Genomic DNA, 15,054 nt, shown 5'->3' with positions numbered 1-15,054 from the left:
CGATACTATTTCACAATACCTTGCCTCAAAGGCGAATTGTAGAAAATCATGACGCCGACAAACTTAATATGCCCAATTAGGACAACAGCTCTCCCAATATAGAAGAAAAATCCACCACGTTTGCAATTACCAAGTCTCATTACTTCCACCAGTCCACATCTGACCCTCCTTAGTTCGATTGCCTTTCCCACTGCCGGGAATAACATATTAAATCTCTTGATTATGCACTGAGTAAACCTCCCTTGAAATCATTCACTGCCCTGACACGCGGGCAACACTTTACCATCATATCACTACTGCAGAATAGTCTTTCATAAGCATTGCGGCAACTTGTGCCTAGCCTCAAAGCCCTCGAAATTACCGCTACTGGGCTAAAACAATAAAATATTCCTCCATAAGGCGACGACAATAATCTGATCAGCTATACCGGGAGAAACACCCCGTATCACAAGCGTCGCATAAGATTGAGTGAAAAGAAACAAAGGCATAAGCCTCTCATGAAATCGAATCGCACGATAAGGAATCAAGAAGGGAAGTACTCCTAACAGGCCTGCAGCCTCCCGAGGATAAGTACATACGTCTCCGTACCGATCCACGAGACTCTACTAGACTTGCTCATGACTCGTGAGACCCTGGGAACCCAGTGCTCTAATACCATGTTGTCACGACCCAAATCCCCTACGGATCGTGATGGCGCCGGACACCGTTGTCAGGCAAGCCAACTAAATTATCAATTTAAATTCTCTTTTAATAACTTTGAAATCTAAGAGTTTCTCTTCCATTTTTCATATATAAAATAACCTCTGTTTCGATTCGAATGAAGAAATAACTAATAATATGCATCTTTCAAAGAAAACCCATCCCAGAACCCGATGTCACAAGTGCATGAGCAACTACTGATAAGGATATAAATTACAGCACAACATCCATCCGGAATACAATGGACAGAAAGGAAATACAATTTACTAGAAAAGGGCTTTAAAAGCTACGGGCCGCCTTGCATACTGCAACTCACTTAGTCCCCAGATCATCCGTGCTGCTATCAAATGTAGAATATACCTGTGCAACAAAAATGCACAGAAGTGTAGTATGAGTACGTAATCAACGTGTACTCAGTGAGTATCCCGCCTAACCTCGGAGGGGTAGAGACGAGATGGTCAACCTGGACACTCACTAGCGGTCCAATAATAATGTACTAGATATGTGAGGACATCATGAAATATATATATATACAGTTTTAACTCACAAAGCTGAAAAATAGGCATTGCACCTTCAACAAGTAATAAAGGATTTTCAAGTTTTACTCTTCTTTATTTATCAATTTACATCAAGCCATGAAAGGCTATATCTTCATTTAAAATTTCTCATGCATCAATATACACAAATACCATGCGCAAATCATGCCGAGGTCGACGGCCCGCTCCAACAGAAATGTAAATTGTGCACTGTCGAGGGTCGAGCGGCACGAACCATAGATGCATCTATTCTCACCGAGGCGTTCGGCCCGTTCCATAAATAAACACATACCCTGCTCGCGAATCATCCATGCGACGCAGGCACACATAAAATACATGCTCAATCAGTCAAATAAGAACTTATCGGGGAATATTTATTCAAATAAAACCAATTCCCCTTTAACAATTTAAGAAATGAAGTTTAATCCTTTTAGAAATTTACTTACCAATTCGATGTGAGTTAAACAATTCGAGCTACCAATGGGTTCACAATTAATCCACGTGCAACATGTTTTGGGTCCTAACTACCCGGACAATAGCATAATAGTAGCTACGCACGGACTCTCGTCACCTCGTGCGTACGTAGCCCCCACAAATAGGAGCACATAATCAATTTAACTCACCTATGGGGTAAATTCCCCCTCACAAGATTAGAAAGGAGACTCACCTCGCTCCGAAGACTCATAACCGGCATTCTACATTCTTCCGAAGGCTTGAACCAACGCACATTGCTCCAAAACTAGCCAATTAACGACAAACTAATGAGAATACACTCAAGTACTTGTTAACAATGCAAATTATACCAATTCCCAACTCCGCTTAGTGAAATAACCAAAATGCCCTCGGGCCTACGTGCCCGGAATCCAAAATTTCTCGAAGACAAAGGTTACCCATGACCTTAGGAACTCAAATATATGATTTTCTCTTAATTCCATACTCGAAATCGTAGCTAAATTCCAAGAATATAATTTTCTAGGTTTTCCACCAAAACCCCACTTTTTATACTAATTTTCACGCCAAAATCCATGTATAATTGATATATTTAACTCAAAAGCTAGTATAGATTACTTACCTCATGACAAGTGACGAAAATGGCGTCTCCAAGCTGCTCCCCATCGACTCCAATGGAAGAAAAAATGGGGTTGAAATGAACTCAACCCCGAACTTAAAACATCCTCACTGCCCCAGTCATTTTCGCTTCAGCGTGACCTGCCCGCTTCCGCGGTTCCGCTTCTGCGGACCGCTTTCCGCTTCTGCGGCTCCCCTCCACACCAGGCCTTCCGCTTCTGCGGTTAGCCAACTGCTTCTGCGGTTCCGCATTAGCGGATCAAGGGCCGCTTCTGCGGTCCTGGCTGCCCTCGCCCTCTCATCCGCTTCTGCGGCTTCCTCTCCGCTTCTGTGGGGCCGCTTCTGCGGTCCCATTTCCGCAGAAGCGGAAATACCAGATACCAGATCCCTTCAGCTGTTCTTCAACTTCCAAATTTGATCCGTTAACAACCCGGAATTCACCCGAGGCCCCCGGGACCCTAACCAATCATACCAACCAGTCCCAAAACACATTACGGACTTGCTCGAGGCCTCAAATCACATCAAACAACTCTAAAACCATGAATTACACCCCGATTCAAGCTTTATGAACTTTGAACTTTCCAACTTCCACTTCCGATGTTTAAACCTATCAAATCATGTCCGATTGACCTCAAATTTTGCACACAAGTCATATTTGACATTACGGACCTACTCCAACTTCCGGAATTAGATTCCGACCCCGATATCAAAAAGTCAACCTCCGGTCAAACTTCTCAAAAACCTTCAAATTTCTATCTTTAGCCAAATGGCTCCAAAATGACCCACGGACCTCCGAATTCACTTCCGATCGCGCTCCCAACTCCATAATCACCATACGGAGCTATACGCAGTCTCGGAATCCCAAACGGACATTGATAACATTAAAATGCACTTCAAACCAAACTTATGAAATTTTTTCTAAAATGCTAACTTCCACAATAGGCGCCAAAACGCTCTCGGGTTATCCAAAACCTGAACCGGGCATATGCCCAAGTCTGAAATCATCATACGAACCTGCTGGAACCTTCGGATCCTGATTCCGAGGTCGTTTACTCAAAAATCCAATCCTAGTTCATTCTTTCAATTGTAAGCTTCCCAAATGAGAATTCTCTTTCTAAATCAACTCTGAACTTCCCGGAACTTAATTCCGACCACGCGTACAAGTCATAATACCTGAAATGAAGTTGTTCATGGCCTCCGACTGCTGAACGGAGCGCTAGGACTCAAAACGACCGGTCGGGTCGTTACATTAAGCTTTGATCTTGTGAAATTGGCTCCTCCACACTAAGAGGCTCTATATCTTCTTCTTCAACAGGAATAAATGGTGACACTTCGATCAACTTAAACAACTATTATATAAGAAAAAGTAAACATAAGTATTCAGAATTAAAACAAATAAACAAAAAAATAGATAGTAATTACATTAACTTACATTTTTATTATGGAAATATTTTCTACAAAGAGCATCAAACTGTGGAGACTTCATTTCAGAATAACATAACATCCGAGGATAACCAGATTCTTTGAAGTTCACAAATTGTTTTTCTTGGAAAATAGGAAGTACTTCCATAATCCAAACACAAAAGGCAAAAGGAAAGCCAACTATAGTGTAGCTATCCTTCTCTTTATCTTTGTCTTTCTCCTTCTCAATCTCATTCTTATTTGGCTTCAAACAACTCTTCAATGATTTTAATAGCGTCTCATAAGAAAGAGAGCCCCAGTTGAAGGAAGAGCAGAGTGCATCATCGTCGACAATTTTCATTATCTGATCGGACACATTCCTATTCTTCCGCTTGCCCATCAAAACAGATTCAACAAAATAGATTGTTGCCAACTTCAAAGCATCATCATCGCTGCCAACAAATGATGAAGTTGTACCATGTGGGTGACTAAAAATAAAACTAAACAAATCACCCAACTCAATTCTATCCTTCCCAGGGAAATAGACTCTTAAAAGCCTATTCTCTTTCTCATATAAACCTTTGATGTCGAGCGACGAATAAGACTTCAAACCAGTAATTATATGAAATGTGTCGCGGGTAAACTTAATTTCACGGTCAAATACCTTGAATGTCATTGAATCAGGTTCATTATTTACAATTTCTGAAAGCAATATACAGTGAATAAGTTTACCGGAGAACTTCACACTTTGTAATCGGAAGAAGTTGCCAAAAATACCATCCCTCAATTTCTTCCACTGGCTATTCGACAAAAAACTTTTAATTGTTTCCTTATATTGTAAATCTCCTTTCCAATACACCATAAAATTACGCCAATCCTCAAACTCGAACACACGATCTCCTTCCATTATCACACTACAAAAGAAGGAAAAAGAAAACAAAGATTAGGACTTACAGTTAGTTGGAGGGACTTGGTCCTTAACTTCAAGTGTCACGTACAAAAGTTAAGGACAAGCAGTCCTTAACTTAAAGTTTAAAGTTCAAAAGTTAAGGACAATAGGTCCTGAACTTCAAATTTGTAGTTCAAAAGTTAAGGACATTTGGTCCTTAACTTAAAGTTTCAAGTTTAAAAGTTAAGGAAATGCAGTCCTTAACTTATAGTTTCAAGTTGAAAAGTTAAGGACACTTGGTCCTTAACTTCAAATTTTAAGTGCAAAAGTTAAGGACAAGCAGTCCTTAACTTATAGTTTCAACTTCCAAAGTTAATGACACTTGGTCCTTAACTTCAAGTTTCATGTGCAAAAGTTAAGGACAATCAGTCCTTAACTTTGAGTTCCAACTTCAAAATTAATTTCGTTTCTTTCTTATATTTCATGAACACAGTTAACTAAAAATTTATAAACACAGTAAGCTTATGAATTTCTACGACTATTTTTATGAAATATCCCTACATAATCAAATATATTGAATCAACCACAAACACATTTCACATTTCAACACTAAAAATTTCTGAATAACAGAATCACACTACATCTCCGACACTGAATCAACATATAATGATAATTTTTGAAATTTCACACATACTTCACACGGCATTGAACCCGATTACACATATAGAAAAACAAAAATGCATCAAAAAAAACATATTACCAGTCGCGATCGATTCACAGAAGATGACGGAGAAGATGAAGGAGCAGAAAGATTAACTGAAGATCGTTTGCATGCGAGGATGATGAAGTAGCAGAGAAGACGCAACTTGCCCTGAAACCGCTCTCAAATGCTTTTCCCTCGTCTGAATGAAAAATAAGGGTTTTTGGGCATTTTGGCATTATAAGCACATTGAAGTAAGGGTAAATGTGTCTTTTCCCTATTAGTAGTGGCTATTTTTGCTGAGCATTGTAATTAGTGGATAAAAATTAAAGACACCCTTAATTAGTGGCTACTACACGTCATTTTTACTTATAAACTAAAGGTTAGTTAATGATTCGTGGATCACAAAATACATGCCCATAGGAATAGTTACGAAAATTTCAAAAATAGCCAGATTTACAAGTGGTCATTAAAAAATAGCCACAGTTTCAAAAGTAATCAAATTTTAGTCACTTTTCATGTAAAGATAAATTTGAACGAAAACACTGTTCAAAATCCGGAAAATACTCCAGCATAATATACTGGAACTCCAGTATAATATACTAGAGTTTCAGTATACTTATGTTGGAACTTCAATATATTATAATGGAGTTCTAGTATAATATACTGGACTTCGAGCATAATATACTGGAGTTCCAGTATAATATACCGGTCCAGCATAATATGCTGGAAGTTCATACACAGGTGTTCCAATCTCCAGTATATTATGCTGGAACTTTCTGCGTGTTGGAGTTCCAGCATAATATACTGGAAGTTCATACACAGGTGCACCGTTCTCCAGTATATTATGCTGGAACTTTCCATGTTGCAGGAAAATGGCAATGACTTTGCAAATGCTGGCTATTTTTGAATGACCCGTCCGAAAACTGGTTTGCCCGTGCTATTTAACCAAAATTTAGAGAATGAAATTATTCTTAAAAAAAGAGAATTTAGAGATGCAAAAGAAAAATTATAATGCACAAAGAATTGAAGGGTGGAATTAGTACTTATATTCCTTCAAATGCAGCAACACCCGCACAAACCCCCAGCAGTTTCAACTATAGGTGTTTAACGGCCCGGGTTGACCCGTTTCTGGATCGGCCCAGACCGGTATTAACCCGGACCGTCCCGGACCGGGGGTAGGGGGCCAGGTAGGGCTGGGTTTGGGGGATTAGGGGGTTGGGACGTTTACATATTTTTACTAGTTAACCGGACCGGTCAAACCCGGTCAAGGGAAAACACTTTTGAACCGGTTAACCGGACCGGCCGGAACCGGTTCAACGGCTATTTTTTGAATTTTTTTTAAAAAAATCCATTTCACTGTTGGCAACGGTCAGCTTCCAATTTGACCATTGCCCAACAGATATTTTGCAATAATAGCCTTTTTGGACAATTTATTTTTTAAAAATAACACTTTAGGTAATTACTAATTTAGCCCTTTGAAAAACTATAAGTACACCCCCTTCCCCCCTTCTTTATTTCTTCACTCATCTCTCATTTCTCAAACTCAAATTCTCAATTCAAGTTAAATCATGCCTCGTACTTCTAGAGTGCGCTCATATGTTTGGGAACACTTTGAGGTGGTAGAAGAAAATGAAGAAGTTCACAAAGTGCAAGAATTGTGGTCGAGTCTTAAATCTTCGTCTAAAGTGGGTGGGCATAGGCTGTTTAAGGAGGCATATGAAGAGTTGTTTTGAGCGTCCTCCAGAAATTCGTATTTAAGTTGATTTGAGATAATTTGTGTTATTTTATAATTATTAGACATATTTATGCTTAATGTTTTAGTCTGTTAGATTAATTTGAAGTATTATTATGCAATGAAAATTTAAAATGAAACTATGAAAGCCTTTGAAGCTTGATCCTTATATATCAAGTTATTATAACACTCTAGTGTCCAGTTATATTTTTTTCATGTTCATTGTATTATCTTAAATTCGTAATGAATTTTTCAAATATAAGGGTTTAAAGCCTTTGAAATTTATTCAAACACTCTTTTTATAAGATTATTTTTTTGTTTTATATTTTTACTTTATATTAATAAAAATTACGATAGTTATACAAAAAACAAAAATAACATAAACTCGGCCCGGCCCGGCCCCTTAGACCCGGAACCGTTCCAATCCAATTTTTACCCGAATGGGCCCAAACCCATTAAGCCTGGTTTGGATAAACTGGTAACCTGCCTGGATTGGTGACCGACCGGTCACTTTTTTTCTCAACCCGGACCGGCCCGGCCCACCCATTTGACACCTTTAGTTTCAACCCAAAATCCGCAACTGTCCCACCCCGCATTAAATCTTCAAAAATTTATTTCAACCCGCACCGCACCGCATAAGGTTAAACCCGACCCGCCCATTGCCATCCCTACCTTTAAGTCCCTTTACTTTTGCTCTTTTATTTCCAAAATTAAGCAATACATTCACCAAAAAACTCCAATGAAAGTGTAACAAACATGCGCCTCCGGTCATAAATTTCTCCAGCAAATCAAGAAGCAATTCAGGTTTGTATTACCAGTTTTTAACAGATAACAATTCAAGACGTGATGGAGTTAAAATAACCAAAAGGATGCACGATATCACTGTCACGCAATATAGACCAAGAAATATAAAAAAAAGCATTTAAAATCCTTGCAGCAAGATGCACAACCTAATACATAATGCTCAGGCACAAGAAAACAGCATAAACAAATTCGTGCAGCACGGTGTAGGTTGCCATACATTACAGTTACTTTCGCTTAGATTGCTTCCTACTCTCCAGTTTTCTGCGAGCAGCTTCAAATTCTTCCTCGCTTGGCTCTGTCGTAGATGGATCCCCACCATATTTGCTAACCAAAGTTGAGAACATAGAATTCATTTTGCCTCTCCGCTCATTTTGCCGCTGAGATATGATGGCATATAAATCCTCTGGTTCTTTCTTTGATCTGCAATGTTCCAAGTTCTCTAGTTAGGATATAGCACTTTCAGTTAATGATGCATAATGTAAACGATGACTCACTTTTGCCTCCTCAATGGGCTTGTAGGCGGTTTTGTTTCAGACACTTCCTTTTCCCATTTCTCATATGCTTTGGTTGACTTTATCTCCCCTATCAAAGTAAAATATAAGGTGTGAATCACTTTCCAGAGAATAGGATTTTGTGCCAACCACAACAAAAACTATTGTTAAAACGAAAAAATTATTGGAATATTTATGCAACAAAACAGATGGCTAAACAGTTTGTTGAAAGACATGATTTTATCAATAAACACATTTATTTCCTTACTGTAAGGGCATCATAGAGGACAAATTGTGATATTTACTGATCCTTGAAATCTATTTTATCTACATAAGTTGGATCTCCATGATATACTTAATATGATGGCAGCTTCAAGAAAAAATAATTTGACAAAAGAAAGGTCATCCAGACAGAAATCAAACTCTACCTGCTGATATAGCCTCGTCCAGAATATCTTTGAAGCGGTGTGAATCTAATTTGGGATCAGAGCAAATCATGGAGCAAAAGAGCCTGCAGAAGAACACCAATTAGGTGGCAACCTAGAAATCACAGCATTAAACAGGAAAGAGCGCACTATTTCCGACTTTCTGCTGATACCTTTTCATTTTACCCTTATACTTCTTGTATAGATCAATCAAGTCCTTCCTCTCCGACTCAGATCCTCTATAATTTGATTCAAACTGTTCAATATCAGCCTCAGTAATCTGCAAAAAAAACATGTGTAAGTTCCTCCAATGTTAGAGTGTCTACTACTCAATTAATAGAGTGGAGCAATCGTTTACTGTTACCTTTGGATGCATAGCTCGGAAAAACTCCTTCAAGTTTTCAACATCTCCTGCCAGGTCCTGTTAGTAGGCAGATGACAATATGAAAACCTTACTTTCAGATAGGTGTAACTGAGTTGCTCCCAGATAGCACTTTAGCCAAAAAGAACATTATATTCTCTAAGACACGTGGATAAGATTGTTTACAGATCTCCACAATTTTTAGAGTCTCAATATGTAAATTTTTGATATCTAGAAGAGTCAGACATCAGTTAGACTTGTCTGCAAGAACCAAAAAATATACAACCTGGGTAAACATAAAAGACACCGTACGTGCGTCTACTGGAACATTAAATTTGACGGGCATAGAGAAGTGTTGATTTACTTCCCTAAGGGAAGATGGTCATCCTTATCCTTGTTGTTTGGTGTACCTTTTCTTTCTTTTTTTTCCTTTTGGTATACCTTAAAGGAAGTTAAACGCATTTTCTTACTCCATTGCTTCCCTAACCAGGAGGAGCCACACACCCTTCCACTTCCCATTTCTTTCACTACCTAGAAAAGAAATGTCAAATAGCACAGCATTACCTCCTTTTATTCACCTCCACTTGCCCCTCTTTCCACCTCAACCGAAGTAGGTTATGACAAAGAATTTGGCTTGATATATTAGTTTCTAGAGAAAATTGTATGAAAGTTGGATTTCAGTTTCTCTTAGCAAAGAACGGGTCAGCCAAACCCAACCCAACAGTCACCTTCAGAATCTGTTACATTACAGTAATGAAATTTTGGCTCATTATCTTAACAATGAAATAATCTTTTACTATGTTGCACCATCATATGCAATAAACATAATTAAAAGTTCCAATATACTGAAGATGCTCAAAATTTCTTAACAATTATAAGAGTTTGCAAGGTTCACAGGAAAAAAAAAGAATCACAGTGATACCACTCACAGCATCATCAACACAGCCAGTTTGATCATAAAGTGCTCGTTTCTCCTCATCACCTAAAATTGCTATCACCTTTTGCAGCTGTTGAAATTTCTCTTTTGCTTCCTATAGAAAGAAAATTAAGATTACTCGTCTTTCAGATGGCTCATGTAAACAGCAAAGTGAGGTAAACCATGCTCAATCATTATGGGGACAGTTATTTACCTCATCATCCGGATTCTTATCGGGATGGAGCCGCAGAGCCAACTTGTAATATGCCTTTTTTATTTCCTGTTGGGATGCTATTCTTTCGACCCCAAGAATCTACAAAGATGATGCCTTGTTAGTATTAATGCTCTTCCTTGAATAAGTACACCAAAAGGATCAGTAACTTAACACAAAAAGAAATGCATGCACTTAGTTTGCAGAAAGATCTTCCAAACCATTATTCCATAGGCCCATGAAAACTTTATTTTTATGGCTTCATTAGTAAGCATATCCCATGCCTCAGACAATTTAGCACTCTTTCTACAGCTACACATGCCAATATTTACACATATATAGCAGGAACTTATCCTATAATTTTCCAATCAAATTAGCAACATATGTATCACTTCTCGACAGTACTTTAAAGCAATCGCAATTAATACACCCCATATCCAACAAGATATCCTAAATTTGCAGTTTATACACTAAAACACAATAAAAGAAGTCACTAGCCGCTGCTCATTCATTACACAGAGCTAAGACTTCATTAGTCAGCACTTCACATGCTTCAGACAGTTCAACATTCTTTGTACAGCTATGAAGAACTCAACTTGGCAGGATCCATGCACATACAACAAATGCATGCATGTGCATGTTTAGAGAGTAAGTTTATCCTAGAATTGACCGGTCTAATTTGTATTAATAGATATTTCTTCTTGCATAATAAATCTCATAACCATCAATACTCTCCATAGAAATTTGAAGCTTTTCACAATAAAACACATAAGTGACTCATTAGCCGGTCCCATCCAATACAACTACAAACTCAATGATCTTACAGGCAAAATATAGAGCACAGGCTGGTACTAATCTTCAGCATCGCGTTATATTAACCAAAAAGGCATACCTACTTTGGATTTGGGGGGTCACGGGAACCAGTTAGCCTCGGCAAAAACCATGTATATATATATTTTATATATATTTGTATATACATTGAGGACCCCTTAAATAATTTACTAGACCCCCTTAATCACAAAAGCCCGGATGGGAGCACTGGTTAAGCTTGGCTGATCAAGATTCCTTCCCTCACTTGTTGATCTGGTTCGAACCTAGCTCCTGCAACTAAGTTTAGTCTTCTTTTCTTTTTCTTACTTTCTTGAATTCAACATAGTTTATACTTAGTATTCAACTGGTTTATTTTTTCGTATTTTATCTTTCTCAATGTAATTTCATTTTAGTACTTGTACATAATAGTCTAATTTTTTCTGAATTCAATTATAGTTTAATTAGGACGTGTACTTAATCGTCAACTTAACAAAATCAAATGCCTCACCTTAGCTCCTATCTCCACAAATAAAAAGTACAAACCATTCTACCTCCCTTAGAATTGCTTTGACGAAGTAGCCGGCATCTGTCAACTTTATCGGTTATGACTGAGAGTTTGAGACTCTTTTTCAAATCTTTGACTACTAAACATACCCTTAATCTTGGTTTTATTTGAGTAAGTTTTTGATATTTTTAAAATTTGAACACCTTTTTGATCACTAATTTTTTTTATTTGAGAAAAACTATAAATTAGATGTTTGAAATAAAACCAAACGCCTTTCCTTCCCATAGCACCCATTTTGTAAAGCAATCTTTATGTTTAGTGCTTTCTCTTTCTTTAAAAGAGTTGCACGCCAAATTTTTTAGCCAGTAATTGATGCCCCCGTTACACTTAAATCCTAGGTCCACCTCTGGATATAAACCAAAACCATAAACAAATGCACAAATTTAAACATTAAGGGAAATTTCAGCATCTGCTACAAGCACATACAAACAGACATTTGTCCTATGATCAAACTATTTCAAGTGACCTTCTCTAATTATATATAGTTAGAAAGATATATAAAGTTCTGTTTTTTAGCATCAAACCCGCAATTACTTGACATAAAAAGCTAAATCCACCTACAAAAGGTAACAAAATGCTTGAAATCAGGTAAAGGTAGAAAGAAAAATAAATACAAGTACCTCATAAAGGCTCTTCTCATGTGACGAAGAACCGATCACGTTCTCTTGATTTCCCTGCATTTCTACGTCTTCTTCTTCCGAATTCTCCACCGGAACCCTAGCCGTCTTCTTTCCCTTTCCCATACGTCAAAGCTCAGAGATGCTTACACTACTTGTGCAAGTAAACCCGATTGAAAAATTAAAATAAAGACAATTTTTAATCTATTTAATCAAATTTATTAACAAATGAGGCATATATAAAGGCGGAGGATTCCCGCCATATTGATCCTTGAGCTCTCCGAGTTCCCGCCAGGTGCCATTTGATCGTTTTTGCAGTCCACTAGGGATTTATAGAGGGTCAGGATCTTGCCACGTAAGCTAGAGTGAAAGTACAATTTTTTTATTTTTTTTATTGGGTAATTAGTACTCCTACAACCTTTCTTTAAAGAGTAAATACCATTAAAAAGTAAAAATTAATTGTGATTTTACTACATATTTTCAAATAATTTTAAATTCTCTTTAGTATAAAACCTTACAGTTAGGCTTATAAATACAGTATTCCATTCGAAGTAAAATTTTATTTATTGAAAATTACATACTATAAATCTTGCTGCTTCTTTTTAAGATGCAGTTATTTTATTTTCTAATTTTTAAGCAACGATCTACGTATAAGCTGCTGAAGTATGTTATAGGGAATCTTAGGGAATATACGAAAAAGGGACACTATCTACCAACAACTAACCATTTTATTATGCTATCAAAAATAGTCACACAAAAAATTATCAATGATCTACGCCATTCAAAAAATATAGGCAAAAAAAGATTTTTTTTAAATGGATATTGTTGTAATTCGTTGAAAACACATAAATGCGGCAATATGCTAAATTTGACAAAGTATGAAGGGGAGTTAGACTAGTTTGAAAGCAAGATTCATTATCAATGATATAAAATATTTAAAAAAAAATAGGCCAAAAAGGATCTTTTTCAAATGTTGTGGTTGAAATTCGTTGAAAACATATAGATGATCAGATGATGTAATACATAAAATTTGAGCAAAGATTGGTGGTGATTTGGACCTGTTTGATATCTAAATTCGTAGACAAAATTGAGTTTAAAAAATTCTTCCGCGATACATATGTCACGCATGTATCTCACACAGGTATACATGGATATACATGTGATACACATTTGATACATATATGATACATATATGATACATAAATGATACACGGTGTGATACACATATCATCTTTTTCATGATCAACTTCTACTTCGAATTTTCAATTCAAACCACCTCAAAACTCTATCAAACCATCCTAAACTTGATATTGAAACTCTTTAAGATTACTTAATCTATTCCAACAACACTCACTCAAAAGAAAGCAAAAATTTGACTGTTTTTAGCTACAAATAGCTAATTGGCTAATATTCATAGCATTTGGCTAATATTGATAATATTTTATAAATTGGCCAATTTTTTTAATAGCTTACTTAAAGGGGGAAATAACTCGTAATTTAAATAAAAGCTTCCACGGATATGGTACTTAAAATGTTTGTAGATACTCCTGTAAGCACATTAATTTTGTGGAATTAAAATTCGTATTGAATTTGGATAAATTCCTAAATTCAATATATATCAAGCTCAAACTAAAATTAATTATTTAAGTCCACCCTGGATTTAAATCAAAGTCCATTTTTATTTGAGTCAGTCCATTTAGTTGGACTCTAAAAGACGAGCCCATTTTACTAGCCTAAAGTCCAAATGGCTTATAGCCCGTCTTAAAGCCCAAGCTCACGTCACATGTCAAGTGATGTGGCAATCCAAGCCTATAAAATCATGTCATGAGTCAAGAAAGGGTGGCATACCAAGTCAAATCAACAATCAATAGAGTTGTGCCAAGTATCTAGATAGTGTTGGTCAGTTCAAATGGACCAATCAAATCGCAGAGCCATACCACTCCCTACAACTATAAATATAGGTCTTCATAAAGTTAGAAGACCCCAGAAGTAAGAACAAGAAGCTAGCCGAGAGCTCGTGGATCAAAGACTACAGATTTCTCTACAAGCTACAAGTTCAAGCACTCAAGCTACAAGTTCAAGCACTCAAGCTACAAGTTCAAGTTCAAGATCAAGAACAAACACAAATCAAATATCAAGGCGTTCAAGATCAAATTACTTGTTCGTGGCGAATAATTCGACCAAGTTCAGGATAGAGATTCAAGACCAAGCTTTACAAGCCCTTAAATTAAAATCAAAGTCAAGCTCACTAAAACACTTTACATTCTTGAATAATTAGAGGAATATCATAGAAATGTAAAATTCATTATTCATTGAAATCAAATACTACATTTGTTACGTAATTTTCTAGTCTTGATTATTTATTTTTGTCGACGCGAAAATTTATTGTTACAAATTTTTTGCACGCCCAGTGGGACATAATTCTTTACCTCTCATCTCTTCAATTACCAAATTTCTAAACAGTGAAATGGCTCCTAAGAAGACCAAATTCAAATTCACTACTGCTAAGGCTTCGGATTCCAAGTTTTCCTCTGATGTGGAACTTGTTGGACGCTACTATGGAAAGCGTAGGACCTATCACTAGGAACAAAGCAAACTTGCTGGGACAACAAGCATTTCAAATGTCGTCTGCATCAGTTCCTATCTTTGATTTTCACTCTCAAAGGGGACAAGATCATTTTCAACTAAATTGGAAGAAGGAGCGAACATTGCTGAAATCGTTGAGAAGACATTGGCTCTACTTAGCCCATCTAGATCTAAGAATATCCTCACACAAGATGACGATGATGTCTTGGTTACTGGATCTGCTCCAATCACTGCGCATGA

The 15,054-nt window shown here is 37.0% G+C and overlaps 1 protein-coding gene across 1 annotated transcript; it reads right to left on the bottom strand.

Annotated features, from left to right (window-relative positions):
• Window positions 7,804-12,499, bottom strand: LOC109233474 (chaperone protein dnaJ 6-like). Its single transcript, XM_019399359.1, has 8 exons — window positions 12,232-12,499; window positions 10,240-10,338; window positions 10,039-10,140; window positions 9,113-9,169; window positions 8,922-9,028; window positions 8,752-8,834; window positions 8,327-8,414; window positions 7,804-8,252 (listed from the first exon to the last, which is right to left on the bottom strand). The coding sequence occupies exons 1-8, from the start codon at window positions 12,352-12,354 to the stop codon at window positions 8,057-8,059; spliced, it is 855 nt and encodes a 284-aa protein (XP_019254904.1). The 5' UTR covers window positions 12,355-12,499; the 3' UTR covers window positions 7,804-8,056.

The sequence above is a fragment of the Nicotiana attenuata genome, chromosome 10 (genome assembly GCF_001879085.1).
Source record: "Nicotiana attenuata strain UT chromosome 10, NIATTr2, whole genome shotgun sequence".
In the NCBI taxonomy this organism is placed as follows: domain Eukaryota; kingdom Viridiplantae; phylum Streptophyta; class Magnoliopsida; order Solanales; family Solanaceae; genus Nicotiana; species Nicotiana attenuata.
The sequence above is the reverse complement of the archived record's forward strand: the minus strand, read 5'-3'. Positions and strand labels throughout refer to the sequence as shown.